This window comes from Nerophis lumbriciformis, linkage group LG36 (genome assembly GCF_033978685.3).
Source record: "Nerophis lumbriciformis linkage group LG36, RoL_Nlum_v2.1, whole genome shotgun sequence".
NCBI lineage: Eukaryota > Metazoa > Chordata > Actinopteri > Syngnathiformes > Syngnathidae > Nerophis > Nerophis lumbriciformis.
In genome coordinates this window covers 810,327-826,580 of record NC_084583.2, presented here as the reverse complement: position 1 = coordinate 826,580, position 16,254 = coordinate 810,327, and the positions used below count along the sequence as shown (strand labels likewise).

The 16,254-nt window shown below is 44.2% G+C and overlaps 1 protein-coding gene across 1 annotated transcript in view; it reads right to left on the bottom strand.

Moving 5' to 3' along the window:
* Positions 1 to 16,254, bottom strand: part of inppl1b (inositol polyphosphate phosphatase-like 1b) — a 148,134-nt gene that overhangs the window by 72,801 nt on the left and 59,079 nt on the right. The window contains exons 5-11 of the mRNA XM_061930597.2: positions 16,133 to 16,241; positions 15,922 to 16,062; positions 13,104 to 13,191; positions 12,932 to 13,009; positions 12,699 to 12,839; positions 1,046 to 1,160; positions 889 to 989 (exon numbers count right to left, since the gene is read on the bottom strand). Coding sequence (XP_061786581.1) covers positions 889 to 989; positions 1,046 to 1,160; positions 12,699 to 12,839; positions 12,932 to 13,009; positions 13,104 to 13,191; positions 15,922 to 16,062; positions 16,133 to 16,241 — 773 coding nt within the window. The remainder of the gene's footprint in view (positions 1 to 888; positions 990 to 1,045; positions 1,161 to 12,698; positions 12,840 to 12,931; positions 13,010 to 13,103; positions 13,192 to 15,921; positions 16,063 to 16,132; positions 16,242 to 16,254) is intronic.

Genomic DNA, 16,254 nt, shown 5'->3' with positions numbered 1-16,254 from the left:
TGATAGTAGGCTAATACAACTAATATAGACACTTACATCATGTGTTGCCTTAATTATAACACTTATACAATACTTTTAAAGTCCTTTTGATAGTAGGCTAATATAGCTAATATAGACACTTACATCATGTGTTGCCTTCATTATAACACTTACAAAATCCTTTTAAAGTCATTTTGATAGTAGGCCAATATAGCTAATATAGACACTTACATCATGTGTTGTCTTCATTATAACACTTATAAAAGACTTTTAAAGTAATTTTGATAGTAGGCTAAGATAACTAATATAGACAGTGACATCATGTGTTGCCTTCATTATAACACTTATATAAGACTTTTAAAGTCATTTTGATAGTAGGCTAATATAGACACTTACATCATGTGTTGCCTTCATTATAACACTTATATAAGACTTTTAAAGTCATTTTGATAGTAGGCTAATATAGACACATCATGTGTTGCCTTAATTATAACACTTATATAAGACTTTTAAAGTCATTTTGATAGTAGGCTAATATAGACACATCATGTGTTGCCTTAATTATAACACTTATACAATACTTTTAAAGTCCTTTTGATAGCAGGCTAATATAGCTAATATAGACACTTACATCATGCGTTGCGTTCATTTTAACACTTATTTAAGGTTTTTATTTTTTTGTGGCTCCAGACAGATAATTTTTATTTTTTATTTTTGGTCCAATATGGCTCCTTCACCACGAATTGATTAACGTGGACCCTGACTTAAACAAGTTGAAAAACTTTATTGGGGTGTTACCATTTAGTGGTCAATTGTACGGAATATGTACTGTACTGTGCAATCTACTAATAAAAGTTTCAATCAATGGGTTGCCGACCCCTGCAATGGACAAACAGAAGTCTGCTTTACCCGAACACTCTCAAATATCATCTCCTGTGGTGCGTTGTGGTGGCTGTCAATCACCAGGCGTACCTTGGCAGGGCAACTCTGGTACTTGACAAGCTGAAGGACTGATGCAGTACAAGTCACAAAGCCGTCACACACACTGGTGATACAATGGTCTTACCTCTGTCGTGGGACACCCGCTCTACGTCGAATGAGTTGGCTTTCCTGTCAAACAGGAGCACCCCTGCGTCCACATCCACTGACACGGTCTGCCTGCCATAGCGCAGCATCTTTACCTGAACACAAAAATAATATTATTAAGTCATCGTCGGTCATGTTTTGGCACAACGTGCTAGTTCCGAAATGTTGGAAAGCAGCTGCATTCTGACAGTTTTTAGGTAGAATAGCACAGAAGGCGGGTTTGTTTTGTTAGTCAGTGCGCAACATGGAAAGGTAGTTTCTGTCAAGCTCGGCTCCTCACACTGCAAAAACTGAAATCTAAGTAAGATGAAATATCTCAAATAAGAGTGATATTTGCTTATTTTCTGTCTGATAAGATACTTCTTCTCTCTAAGCAGATTCTATGTTAGAGTGTTTTACTTGTTTTAAGTGTTTTGCTCCTAAATGATCTCAGTAAGATATTACAGCTTGTTGCTGAGATTTGATGACCTATATTGAGTAAAACATGCTTGAAACTAGAATATCTGTTGCAAAGCTGTGTCATCAACACTCACAAGTATAAAACTACTTTTTTTAAAGTAATAATTTCTTATTTCAAGCATGAAAAAAAAAAATCATGATTTTCACATAATTGTGTCTCATAATTAAAACAGATGGACTTTGCTGTTTTATTTTCAATGAAACAATAGAAAATACGTACTCATATAGTAGTACAGTTGGCACAGTACAGTAAACTGACAGATAATATTTAAACTTTTAACATTTCAAACAATTTTGAACAGAAATAGTTCATGCACATTCAGATAAATTCTTCAAAATTACAATTAAAAAATTTTGGCCGGGGTTCCGGGCTGTATTTGTGCTCACTAATTAACTTACAGAGCACGCACTTGGCGCGATGATGTCATGTTATCCATGGAAAAATGCATTTTTAGACAATATGATTTGCCTGAGCGGCTTTGAGACCCTGAGAGTAACAAGCGCTTGCCTTGTTGCCTTTCCATTAAGAACAATAAATTAGTTTTTAGTATAAGTTTGCTGGTTTCAAAAAATGTAATGCCGAGCGCATATCATTATGTCAAGATAATGGCACTAGCAATTACTTAATTTAAGAATATTTTTCAACATATTGAGCAAAAAGGTCTCTTTTTTTTGTCCCAAGAAAAGTGCACTTGTTATTAGTGAGAATATACTTATTTTAAGGTATTTTTGGGTTCATTGAGGTTAGCTAATTAGGGACCGCAATGTCCCTTTGGGACAGAGGACCCTATTGTAATTGTAAGGTTTTATTATTATTAGTCCGCCGCCTCTTTGAGCTGTAATTTGACCCCCTTAACATGCTTCAAAACTCACCATATTTGACACACACATCAGGACAGGCAAAAATTGCCATCTAATAAAAACAAAAAAAAACAAAAAAAAAACTCAAAATTGCGCTCTAGCGCACCCTAGGAAAAAACACAGACAAAACTGCTTGTAACTTCCGGTAGGAATGTTGTAGAGACATGAAACAAAAACCTCTATGTAGGTCTGACTTAGACCTAGATTTAATACATTGACATCCTTCAGTGTGTTCTGCTGACCTCGGCTGCGGATGTTGTGGATCGGTGGAGAGAATACTTCGAAGACCTCCTCAATCCCACCAACACGTCTTCCTATGAGGAAGCAGTGCCTGGGGAATCTGTGGTGGACTCTTCTATTTCTGGGGCTGAGGTTGCTGAGGTAGTTAAAAAGCCCCTCGGTGGCAGGGCCCCGGTGGTGGATGAGATCCGCCCGGAGTTCCTTAAGGCTCCGGATGCTGTGGGGCTGTCTTGGTTGACAAGACTCTGCAGCATCGCGTGGACATCGGGGGCGGTACCTCTGGATTGGCAGACCGGGATGGTGGTTCCTCTCTTTAAGAAGGGGAACCGGAGGGTGTGTTCTAACTATCGTGGGATCACACTCCTCAGCCTTCCCGGTAAGGTCTATTCAGGTGTACTGGAGAGGAGGCTACGCCGGATAGTCGAACCTCGGATTCAGGAGGAACAGTGTGGTTTTCGTCCTGGTCGTGGAACTGTGGACCAGCTCTATACTCTCGGCAGGGTCCTTGAGGGTGCATGGGAGTTTGCCCAACCAGTCTACATGTGCTTTGTGGAATTGGAGAAGGCATTCGACCGTGTCCCTCGGGAAGTCCTGTGGGGAGTGCTCAGAGAGTATGGGGTATCGGACTGTCTGATTTTGGCGGCAGTAAATCGGACACGTTTCCAGTGAGGGTTGGACTCCGCCAAGGCTGCCCTTTGTCACCGATTCTGTTCATAACTTTTATGGACAGAATTTCTAGGCGCAGTCAAGGCGTTGAGGGGATCCGGTTTGGTGGCTGCAGGATTAGGTCTCTGCTTTTTGCAGATGATGTGGTCCTGATGGCTTCATCTGGCCAGGATCTTCAGCTCTCGCTGGATCGGTTTGCAGCCGAGTGTGAAGCGACTGGGATGAGAATCAGCACCTCCAAGTCCGAGTCCATGGTTCTCGCCCGGGAAAGGGTGGAGTGCCATTTCCGGGTTGGGGAGGAGACCCTGCCCCAAGTGGAGGAGTTCAAGTACCTCGGAGTCTTGTTCACGAGTGAGGGAAGAGTGGATCGTGAGATCGACAGGCGGATCGGTGCGGCATCTTCAGTAATGCGGACGCTGTATCGATCCGTTGTGGTGAAGAAGGAGCTGAGCCGGAAGGCAAAGCTCTCAATTTACCGGTCGATCTACGTTCCCATCCTCACCTATGGTCATGAGCTTTGGGTTATGACCGAAAGGACAAGATCACGGGTACAAGCGGCCGAAATGAGTTTCCTCCGCCGGGTGGCAGGGCTCTCCCTTAGAGATAGGGTGAGAAGCTCTGTCATCCGGGGGGAGCTCAAAGTAAAGCCGCTGCTCCTCCACATCGAGAGGAGCCAGATGAGGTGGTTCGGGCATCTGGTCAGGATGCCACCCGATCGCCTCCCTCGGGAGGTGTTTAGGGCACGTCCGACCGGTAGGAGGCCACGGGGAAGACCCAGGACACGTTGGGAAGACTATGTCTCCTGGCTGGCCTGGGAACACCTCGGGATCCCCCGGAAGGAGCTGGAAGAAGTGGCTGGGGAGAGGGAAGTCTGGGCTTCCCTGCTTAGGCTGCTGCCCCCGCGACCCGACCTCGGATAAGCAGAAGAAGATTGATGGATGGATGGACATCTTTCAGCAAAAATCAACAGGAAGTTGGAAATTCCCCCTTCAAATCAAAAGTTTACTAAAAACAGTCACTTTTGCCTCTTTGAGCTGTAATTTGACCCTCTTAACATGTTTCAAAACTCACCAAACTGGACACACATATCAGGACTGGCAAAAATTGAGATCTAATAAAAACAACAACAAAAAAACCAAAACTCAAAATTGCGCTCTAGCGCCCCGTAGGAAGAAAACACAGACACAACTGCTCCTAGGAAGAAAACTCTGAAAAAACGGCCTGTAACTTCCAGTAGGAATATCTTAGAGACATGAAACAAAAACCTCTATGTAGGTCTCACATAGACCTACATTTCATATATTGACAACCCCCAGCAAAAATCAACAGGAAGTTTGCAATTCCCCCTTCAAAACAAACGTTTTGTAAAAACCGGTCACCTTTTTTCACACATTATCTCCTCTGAGCTCGTTTGTCGTGTCGGCTTCAAACTAGCACAGGAGAGAGATTGAACCCTTCTGATTAAAAGTTGACCAAAGAGTTTTAATGACTGCTACGGTTTGGATTTTATGTGCCGTCAATGTCGGTCCCGTCCATTGCTGCTTGCAGCTTTAATTTTACTTGTTTTGGAAAGTCTTGACAAGCCAAATTTTCTTGTTCTATTGGCAGATAGTTTTGCTTAGTTCAAATGAAATACCCCTAATGTTTGTATTTTTCTTTCTTCTTTTTGAACACTGACTTTTTGCAGTGCACTCCCCCAAGATGACAACCAACTCGATCGATCAACTCGCCATGCAATCATCCATAGGAGATGCCTCCCTCCCCCCTCCAATCATCCCCGTCTCATCTCCTTAACATCCCACAAACCCAACCCTTAGGAGGAGTCCTCGTTGTCGAAGAAAAACCTCACCGACCTCATCCGTTTCCGATCCGGTCACCACCCAGCTCTCCCAAGGTGGCTTCATCTGACGGGAATGTATGAAGACGTTCCTGCGGTGAGGAACAAGAATCTGCTGAACACCTCTGGCTACGGTGCCCGGCGCTGATGACAGAGCGATATCATCGTCAACTTGGCAACTCCTTTGGTGAACTTCAAAGCCTCCCAATAGCGAGTCTAGCGCTTCTGAGGGTCATCCTCAGGCGACTCGGGTGACAAACAAATAAACAAACAACAGCACTATTGAGAACAGAGTGCTCTCGAGTTGCCAGTCGTGGGGGCATAATATTGGAACTCATTGGGAGAAGATATGCTCATAACGGAGAGCGGCGGGGCAGAATTTTGTGAAAGCATGCTCACTACTACAGGTTCCAACGTAACACGGCTGTGTGATAGTTGGTGTAGATCAGACCTGGGCAAATTAAGGCTTTGGGGCCACATGCGGCCTGTTGAGCTTTTCAATCTGGCCCGCCGGACATTCCCAATTTTAGATCTTTAAGATGGAAAGTGTAGCTGCCATTATGATGTGCAGTGATGTTTTCAAATGACCGTAAGTCTTGAACTATACAAAGTATTTTAATGGTTCACTAAAGTTCAAGTCTTTAGTGAGGAACTTTGAAGGTGAAATGACCACAGACAGTGCAGTCCTCTCAAATAGGATGTTGTCGAATGTGGCACGAGGCTCCGCTTGGAGTCATTGTCTAATATCTTACACGTCAACGTGTGGACTTGGAGAAGGCATTCGACCGTGTCCCTCGGGAAGTCCTGTGGGGAGTGCTCAGGGAGTATGGGGTATCGGACTGTCTGATTGTGGCAGTCCGCTCCCTGTATGCTCAGTGCCAGAGCTTGGTCCGCATTGCCGGCAGTAAGTCGGACACGTTTCCAGTGAGGGTTGGACTCCGCCAAGGCTGCCCTTTGTCACCGATTCTGTTCATAACTTTTATGGAAAGAATTTCTAGGCGCAGTCAAGGCGTTGAGGGGATCCGGTTTGGTGGCTGCAGGATTAGGTCTCTGCTTTTTGCAGATCATGTGGTCCTGATGGCTTCATCTGGCCAGGATCTTCAGCTCTCGCTGGATCGGTTCGCAGCCGAGTGTGAAGCGACTGGGATGAGAATCAGCACCTCCAAATCCGAGTCCATGGTTCTCGCCCGGAAAAGGGTGGAGTGCCATCTCCGGGTTGGGGAGGAGATCTTGCCCCAAGTGGAGGAGTTCAAGTACCTCGGAGTCTTGTTCACGACTAAGGGAAGAGTGGATCGGGAGATCGACAGGCGGATCGGTGCGGCGTCTTCAGTAATGCGGACGCTGTATCGATCTGTTGTGGTGAAGAAGGAGCTGAGCCGGAAGGCAAAGCTCTCAATTTACCGGTCGATCTACGTTCCCATCCTCACCTATGGTCATGAGCTTTGGGTTATGACCGAAAGGACAAGATCACGGGTACAAGCGGCCGAAATGAGTTTCCTCCGCCGGGTGGCGGGGCTCTCCCTTAGAGATAGGGTGAGAAGCTCTGCCATCCGGGGGAAGCTCAAAGTAAAGCCGCTGCTCCTCTACATCGAGAGGAGCCAGATGAGGTGGTTCGGGCATCTGGTCAGGATGCCACCCGAACGCCTCCCTAGGGAGGTGTTTAGGGCACGTCCGACCGGTAGGAGGACGCGGGGAAGACCCAGGACACGTTGGGAAGACTATGTCTCCCTGCTGGCCTGGGAACGCCTCGGGGTCCCACAGGAAGAGCTGGACGAAGTGGCTGGGGAGAGGGAAGTCTGGGCTTCCCTGCTTAGGCTGCTGCCCCCGCGACCCAACCTCGGATAAGCAGAAGAAGATGGATGGAATCTGTGCTTTTGCATGATATACTACTTTCTATGGTAATCTAATGAGTTACTATGGTAATCTAATTAGTTACTATGGTAATGTAAGTCACAGCAGCTCAGATGAGGCACCAAGCAGTGTGGGTGGGGAGCGTTTCCACAGAGTGTTTCCAGAGCCTGAAATGCGGGTGTCGGGGACAGACGCGGAGGAGATTTTAACAACAAAGTTCTAAAACTTATATCAGATTGTAGGTGGGGTTTTTTTACCCTTTGTGTTCATTTTTGTTGCGTTTCGCTTGATTGTAAATAGAGATGTCCAATAATGGCTTTTTTGCCAATATCCGATATTCCGATATTGTCCGACTCTTAATTACCGATTCCGATATCAACCGATACCGATATATACAGTCGTGGAATTAACACTTTATTATGCCTAATTTTGTTTTGATGCCCCGCTGGATGCATTAAACAATGTAACAAGGTTTTCCAAAATAAATCAACTCAAGTTATGGTTAAAAATGCCAACATGGCACTGCCATATTTCCCAGAGCCCATAAAAAGTCTGCGGGCTACAGAGCATTTTCCATTCGGGCTCCAATACACTGGAATGCCCTCCCGGTAACAGTTAGAGATGCTACCTCAGTAAAAGCATTTAAGGCCCATCTTAAAACTCATTTGTATACTCTAGCCTTTAAATAGACCCCCTTTTTAGACCAGTTGATCTGCTGTTTCTTTTCTTTTCTGCTCTGCCTCCTCGCCGGGTTATTCCGGTTCCGGTGACCATGGATGAAGTGCTGGCTGTCCAGAGTTGGGACCCGGGGTGGACCGCTCGCCTGTGCATCGGTTGGGGACATCTCTGTGCTGCTGACCCGTCTCCGCTCGGGATGGTCTCCTGCTGGTCTCCTGCTGGCCCCACTATGGACTGGACTCTCACTACTATGTTAGATCCACTAAGGACTGTTCTTTCACAATATTATGTCACTCGACATCCATTGCTTTCGGTCTCCCCTAGAGAGGGGGGTTACCCACATATGCGGTTTCTCTTAGTCATTCACATCGACGTCTCTTATGTGGGCTCTGTACCGAGGATGTCGTTGTGGCTTGTGCAGCCCTTTGAGACTTTTGTGATTTAGGGCTATATAAATAAACATTGATTGATTGATTGATTGATTGATTGATTGATTGATTGAAAACAGCAGCTTGGAATTTGGGACATGCTCTCACTGAGAGAGCATGAGGAGGTTGAGGTGGGCGGGGTTGTGGGTGGGGGGGTGTATATTGTTCTGTTGTGTTTATGTTGTGTTACAGTGTGGATGTTCTCCCGAAATGTGTTTGTCATTCTTGTTTGGTGTGGGTTCACAGTGTGGCGCATATTTGTAACAGTGTTAAAGTTGTTTATACGGCCACCCTCGGTGTGACCTGTATGGCTGTTGACCAAGTATGCATTACATTCACTTGTGTGTGTGAAAAGCCGTAGTTTTATGTGACTGGGCCGGCGCGCAAAGGCAGTGCCTTTAAAGCACGCCCCCAAAATTGTTGTCTGGGTGGGAATCGGGAGAAATTCGGGAGAATGGTTGCTCCGGGAGATTGTCGGGAGGGGCACTGAAATTTGTGAGTCTCCCGGGAAAATCGGGAGGGTTGGCAAGTATGACAGGGAGACGCAACTGCTCTGTACTTCTCCCTACGTCCGTGTACCACTCCGTACAGCTGCGTTTTAAAAAGTCGTACATTTTACTTTTTGAAACCGATATCGATAATTTCCGATATTACATTTTAAAGCATTTATCGGCCGATAATATCGGCGGTCCGATATTATCGGACATCTCTAATTGTAAAATATGTGGATGGAGAGGGGGTGTGACGTTCATTTGTTGTCAATATTCATTGTTTTATCCTTCATAGTTAATATTGTAAATCCCAGATTCTTTATTTTCATGTACATCCTGGGTGTATCATTCAGTAAAAAAAATTAAAATTCCATTCCGTTTTTTTAAGGCGGTCTGTCATAACGTTTTTAGCATTCAATCAGACATTATTGTGAGGTTTTGTATTAGTGTTCCTAAAAATAGATATACCGGCCCCAAGACACATTTTTTTCTCTAAATGTGGCCCCCCGAGTCAAAGTAATTGCCCAGGCCTGGTGTAGATTGTGAGTTGCCCCGCAGAGACCAACTAACTAGATCTATTGCCCAGTGACCACTGGCGATGTGCTCTTCTGCTCACCGGACGGCTGAGACAGGCCAATTCAGGTGCTGTGACAGCAGACACGCCCTGAACTCAGACTACTAACTCAGCTGGGTGGACTGGGTTTTGTCTAGTCTCTCGCCTTTGACCTGTCTGGTACAAGCCCCCTCATACTTGCCAACCTTGAGACCTCCAATTTCGGGGGTGGGGGGGCGTGGTCTGGGGTGGGGCGGGGGGCGTGGTTAAGAGGGGAGGAGTATATTTACAGCTAGAATTCACCAAGTCAGGTATTTCATATATATATATATATATATATATATATATATATATATATATATATATATATATATATATATATATATGAAATACTTGACTTCCAGTGAATTCTAGCTATATATATATATTTATTTTATTTTATATATATATATATATATATATATATATATATAAAATAAATACTTGAATTTCAGTGTTCATTTATTTACACATATACACACACACATAACACTCATCTACTCATTGTTGAGTTAAGGGTTGAATTGTCCATCCTTGTTCTATTCTCTGTCACTATTTTTCTAACCATGCTGAACACCCTCTCTGATGATGCATGGCTGTGTGGCACGCACAAAAGTGCTTTCATCAAATGCGCTAGAGTCTGGAATCTTCCATCTCTCCCCAGCATGGCCCAAAACCGGTCAATCTTTGCTTCCTGAGGAAGATCTTCACTGCCAAGCACTTGGTACTCCACTACTTCTTCCCAGAGGCTATCCAGGTCCAATCGCAGCTGCGGCTTGGAACTTACAAGCGTATTTCTTCATCTTACTCATCTTACTGTATATTCCTTGTTCTTCTGCTTTGTCTCCTTGTTGTGTGCGCAGTTGTGCACTCTCTAAAAGCCCTAGATGTTATTGTCACATATGCATGTACAGTAGATGGCAGTATTTTCCTGTTTAAGAGTGTTACAACATTGCTGTTTACGGCAGACGAACTGCTTTATGGTAGAGGAAAACGTGACTGCTGTTGTTGTGTGTTGTTACCGCGCTGGGAGGACGTTAATGAAACTGCCTAACAATAAACCCACATAAGAAACCAAGAACTCGCCCTCGATCATTCTACGTGATTGGGCAGGCACGCTGTTTATATTGTGGGAAAGCGGACGTGAAAAGAGGTCAGGTCCGCATGGAGCTGAAGGGGGCGTGGCCACCAACTGCGCCTGAATTTCGGGAGATTTTCGGGAGAAAATTTGTCCCGGGAGGTTTTCGGGAGAGGCGCTGGATTTCAGGAGTCTCCCGGAAAATCCGGGAGGGTTGGCAAGTATGAGCCCCCTGCCAGCATAGCTTTCAGGGTCATTGACACACACAAGCTGTTCCGGCACCAGTCCATAGAACAATCAGTGGCCTCGATACTGAACAGCGCAGTCTGATTGGTTTGGTCTCCTGTAGTGGCAAATACTACAGTAGTATTGCAATTTGTAGCTTATTTAGCCATGTTTATGCATAAAATGCTTAATTTAGAACCAAGAAACTGTAGCACATGCTTGAATTTTTTTTTTTTAAATATCCCAAAAAATCTGCAATTTGGTGAAGCCGCAATATTTGAAGCGTGACGTGGCGAGAGACGACTGTAGTTTATACAAGACCTTTAAACTTACAGTAACACAGAACTAAGGTGTATGCTGTTTTTTCCCTTAAACATTGACCTATATTTTATATATTTAGCATGTTTAATAAACAAAACCCAAAACCAGTGAACTTTGCACGTTGTGTAAATGGTAAATAAAAACAGAATACAATGATTAGCAAATCCTTTTCAACTTATATTCAATTGAATAGACTGCAAAGACAAGATATTTAATGTTCACACTGAGAAAGTTAATTTGTTTTTGCAAATAATCATTAACTTAGAATTTAATGGCAGCAACACATTGCAAAAAAGTTATCACAGGGGCATTTTTTCCACTGTGTTACATGGCCTTTCCTTTTAACAACACTCAGTAAACGTTTGGGAACTGAGGAGACACATTTTTGAAGTGGAATTATTTCCCATTCTTGCTTGATGTACAGCTTAAGTTGTTCAACAGTCCGGGGTCTCCGTTGTGCTATTTTAGGCTTCATATTGCGCCACACATTTTCAATGGGAGACAGGTCTGGACTACAGGCAGGCCAGTCTAGTACACGCACTCTTTTACTATGAAGCCACGCTGTTGTAACACGTGGCTTGGCATTGTCTTGCTGACATAAGCAGGGGCGTCCATGACAACGTTGTTTGGATGGCAATACCATACCATCACAGATGCTGGCTTTTCAACTTTGCGCCGAGAACAATCCGGATGGTTCTTTTCCTCTTTGTTCCGGAAGACACGACGTCCACAGTTACAAAAACAATTTGAAATATGGACCCGTCAGACCACAGAACACTTTTCCACTTTGCACCAGTCCATCTTAGATGAGCTCGAGCCCAGCGAAGCAGGCGGCATTTCTGGGTGTTGTTGATAAATGGCTTTGGCTTTGCATAGTAGAGTTTTAACTTGCACTTATCGATGTACTGACCAACTGTAGTTACTGACAGTGGTTTTCTGAAGTGTTCCTGAGCCAATGTGGTGATATCCTTTACACACTGATGTCACTTTTTGATGCAGTACTGCCTAAGGGATCCAAGGTCCGTAATATCATCGCTTAGGTGCAGTGATTTCTCCAGATTCTCTGAACCTTTTGATGATATTACGGACCGTAGATGGTGAAATCCCTAAATTCCTTGCAATAGCTGGTTGAGAAATGTTGTTCTTAAACTGTTGGACAATTTGCTCACACATTTGTTGACAAAGTGGTGACCCTCGCCCCATCCTTGTTTGTGAATGACTGAGCATTTCATGGAAGCTGCTTTTATACCCAATCATGGCACCCACCTGTTCCCAATTAGCCTGTTCACCTGTGGGACATTCCAACTAAGTGTTTGATGAGCATTGCTCAACTTTCTCAGTCTTTTTTCAAATTCCAAATGAGCTAATATTTGCAAAAATTAACAAAGTTTTCCAGTTGGAATATTAAATATCTTGTCTTTGCAGTCTATTCAATTGAATATAAATTGAAAAGGATTAGCAAATCATTGTATTCTGTTTTTATTTACCATTTACACAACGTGACAACTTCACTGGTTTTGGGTTTTGCACAAACGGTGAATCACACTGTATCAAAGTGGGCCACCCATCCTTCAATTTGCTCTCTTGGGTTGTAAAAAGTTAAGCAATTATTTCCTAGAAAATGCAAAAATGAGGTGACTGGACTTTGACTTTTTGATTCTATTGCGAGGGGGGGGGGAATAAAAAAACCTGCATTACATTTTCATCTAGATTTGGTCGATTCTTGGTTATAAAAGACAATTAACTTGTCACAAGGCTTTAGTCAGTGGATGTCTTTATGTTTCTATTGTGCTCCTTCTACTTATTACCATTAGCATATTTCATGCCGTCACTCAACCTGTCACAATCCTCCTGTTTTGGAATGGCTAAAAGCAATTCAGCGACATAAAATGCAGGTGTTAGTAACCTGGAAGGAGCGGACCGGCAGCTGCCGATGCCAGTGAGTCTTGGGAGAAGTGGTAATGGTGGCCGTTGGTTCCGGAGGAGGCGGGTTAGGCTGCACTGCCAGATTGTGATTGGTGACTGCGTCTTGGAGGGCCTTAAGCACCTTCGCAGACAGAAGAGCACATGTTGATGTGGGTGGTCTGTCGGTGAGGGAATGTCACAAACAGATTGAATTTGAAAGAAAAGTGTCTGTACCTTTTTTTCCAGCGAAGAAAGAAGGCTGACCAAGGCTGAAATCTTACACAACAGGTTGTCCACCTCCATGTCTGGACTCTTTTTTTTTTTTTTTTTCCATGCAGATGTTACAGTCAGAAATGTCTCTTTTCAAGCAACAGATAATGCACCGTCACCACTAAATGTAACATACCTGCACATTTGTGTTCGGCAAAGAGCAGCTGGGGTGGTCAAAGACCTTTGCCAGGGTCTCCAGACTTGAGAGTGTCAGGTCGACCTCACTGCGGGATATAATCAGCAACATTACTTAGAAAATATGTTGTACAAAAGTGCAAACTACAACTACTGTTGAAAATACAAACGTTAAAAGTGTTTAAAGTAGGGTTGTCCTGATACCAATATCATGGTGTCATCAGACTGTGAATTGTCCCTGTTTGCGGATGACTCGGCCCTGCTGGTATCAGGCAAGGACAAGTCACAGGTGGAGAAAATCCTCAGTGCTGAACTCTGTAGAACTTGCACCTGGCTCGCTGACAACAAGCTATCCATACACTTAGGTAAAACGGAATCCATCCTATTTGGGTCCCACATCAACCTTAAGAAAGTCAGTGACTTCACTATTAAAGTGGGTGACATTGTTATCAGCAGGAAAGATGAGGTCACCTACCTAGGTTCCATTCTATAGGCTAATCTTTCCTGTGATAAAATGGCAACCAAGGTAATCAAAAAGGTCAACCAACGAACGAGATTTATCTACAGAATCTCCTCTCTGGTCAACAAAAGCACCATGAGGATTCTAGCGGGAACTCTCATTCAACCCTTTTTCGATTACGCATGCACCTCCTGGTACTCCAGCACCTCCAAAACCCTCAAATCTAGACTCCAAACATCCCAGAACAAGCTAGTCAGATTACTTCTAGACCTCCACCCCAGATCCCACCTCACTCCTACCCACTTCTCCAAAGTGGGCTGGCTCAGGGTGGAGGACAGAGTAAAACAACTTGCACTGAGCCTGGTCTATAAAATACGCTACACCTCCCTGATACTGAAGTACATGTCAAACTACTTCCATAACCACAACACCAGGGGGAGCTCCACTAACCACGTTAAACCCAGATTCCGATCTAACAAAGGTCTTAACTCATTCTCCTTCTATGCCACATCAATATGGAATGCAGTCCCAACAGGTGTAAAAGAAAGGGTATCTCTATCCTCCTTCAAAACCGCACTAAAATAACACCTCCAGGCAACTTTAATCCTATACTAACACCCTCCCCCCTCCTCCTCCCTCCTCCCCGGATTGTAAATAATCAAATGTAAATAATCAAATGTAGATACTTGTTCTTATGCTTTCTAATCTCTCTCTCTATGTCCACTACTTGCTGTACATATCCTACCAAGTCAGACCTACACTGTTTCAATGTCCATTTCACTGATGATGCAATTGATGATGACTGAAGTGCTGATATCAACCAAACCTAACCCCCCCCCCCCCCCCCCCCCCCCTCCACATCCCACATCCCGGATAGTAAATCATGTAAATAATTCAATGCATATACTCTGATGATTAACTTGTGTGATGACTGTATTATGATGATAGTATATATCTGTACCATGAATCAATTTAAGTGGACCCCGACTTAAACAAGTTGAAAAACTTATTCGGGTGTTACCATTTAGTGGTATATTTTTTTTTTTAACCGATTTCCGAACTCTAAATGGGTGAATTTTGGCGAATTAAACGCCTTTCTAATATTCGCTCTCGGAGCGATCGGGAAGCAATCCGCCATTTTCTCAAACACCGAGTCAAATCAGCTCTGTTATTTTCCGTTTTTTCGACTGTTTTCCGTACCTTGGAGACATCATGCCTCGTCGGTGTGTTGTCGGAGGGTGTAACAACACGAACAGGGACGGATTCAAGTTGCACCAGTGGCCCAAAGATGCGAAAGTGGCAAGAAATTGGACGTTTGTTCCGCACACTTTACCGACGAAAGCTATGCTACGACAGAGATGGCAAGAATGTGTGGATATCCTGCGACACTCAAAGCAGATGCATTTCCAACCATAAAGTCAAAGAAATCTGCCGCCAGACCCCCATTGAATCTGCCGGAGTGTGTGAGCAATTCAGGGACAAAGGCCCTCGGTAGCACGGCAAGCAATGGCGGCAGTTTGTTCCCGCAGACGAGCGAGCTAAACCCCCTGGATGTCTTGGCTCACACCGTCCCTTATGCCACCGAAGATGATCAAGAGAAGAATATCCCTAGCTTCCCTGGCCTGCTGACATCAACTCCAAAACTGGACAGATCAGCTTTCAGGAAAAGAGCGCGGATGAGGGTATGTCTACAGAATATATTAATTGATGAAAATTGGGCTGTCTGCACTCTCAAAGTGCATGTTGTTGCCAAATGTATTTCATATGCTGTAAACCTAGTTCATAGTTGTTAGTTTCCTTTAATGCCAAACAAACACATACCAATCGTTGGTTAGAAGGCGATCGCCGAATTCGTCCTCGCTTTCTCGTTCTTTGTCGTGTCGTTTTCGTCGGTTTCTCTTGCATACGGTTCAAACCGATATGGCTCAATAGCTTCAGTTTCTTCTTCAATTTCGTTTTCGCTACCTGCCTCCACACTACAACCATCCGTTTCAATACATGCGTAATCGCTTAAGCCGCTGAAATCCGAGTCTGAATCCAAGCTAATGTCGCTATAGCTTGCTGTTCTTTCCGCCATGTTTGTTTGTGTTGGCTTCACTATGTGACATCACAGGAAAATGGACGGGTGTTTATAACAATGGTTAAAATCAGGCACTTTGAAGCTTTTTTTAGGGATATTGCGTGATGGGTAAAATTTTGAAAAAAACGTCGAAAAATATAATAAACCACTGGTAACTGATTTTTAATGGTTTTAACCATTCTGAAATTGTGATAATGTTCCCCTTTAAGCTCATTTGTATCTCATGTTGTGGCATGGAGTCCTAAGGAAACAGTACAGAATAAAGCAGTTCTTACTGACCTGTTCAGGCCTTGGCAGGCAACACCCAGCATACGCTTGAGGTGGCAAAGTGCGGACGCCCCTTTGTGCACGTTGTCCATGTCCAGAGGCAGCTCGCTGAAGAAGTAGCCGTTGAGCAGTGAGACCACGTCGCTGGCAGTACTGGAAGAGACGACAGGAAACTTTAGACCACCCCCGACACTTTTTAACACCACAACGAGGGATCGCGTACTTTGACGTGTTCAGTTCCTGCAACTTATCCAAGAACACCGTGTGGGGGTCTGGTGTGGTGAAGGTGACCGTGTTGACAGGGGCTGAACTTTGAGGCGTCTTCTCCTCATCTGAAATGCAGCA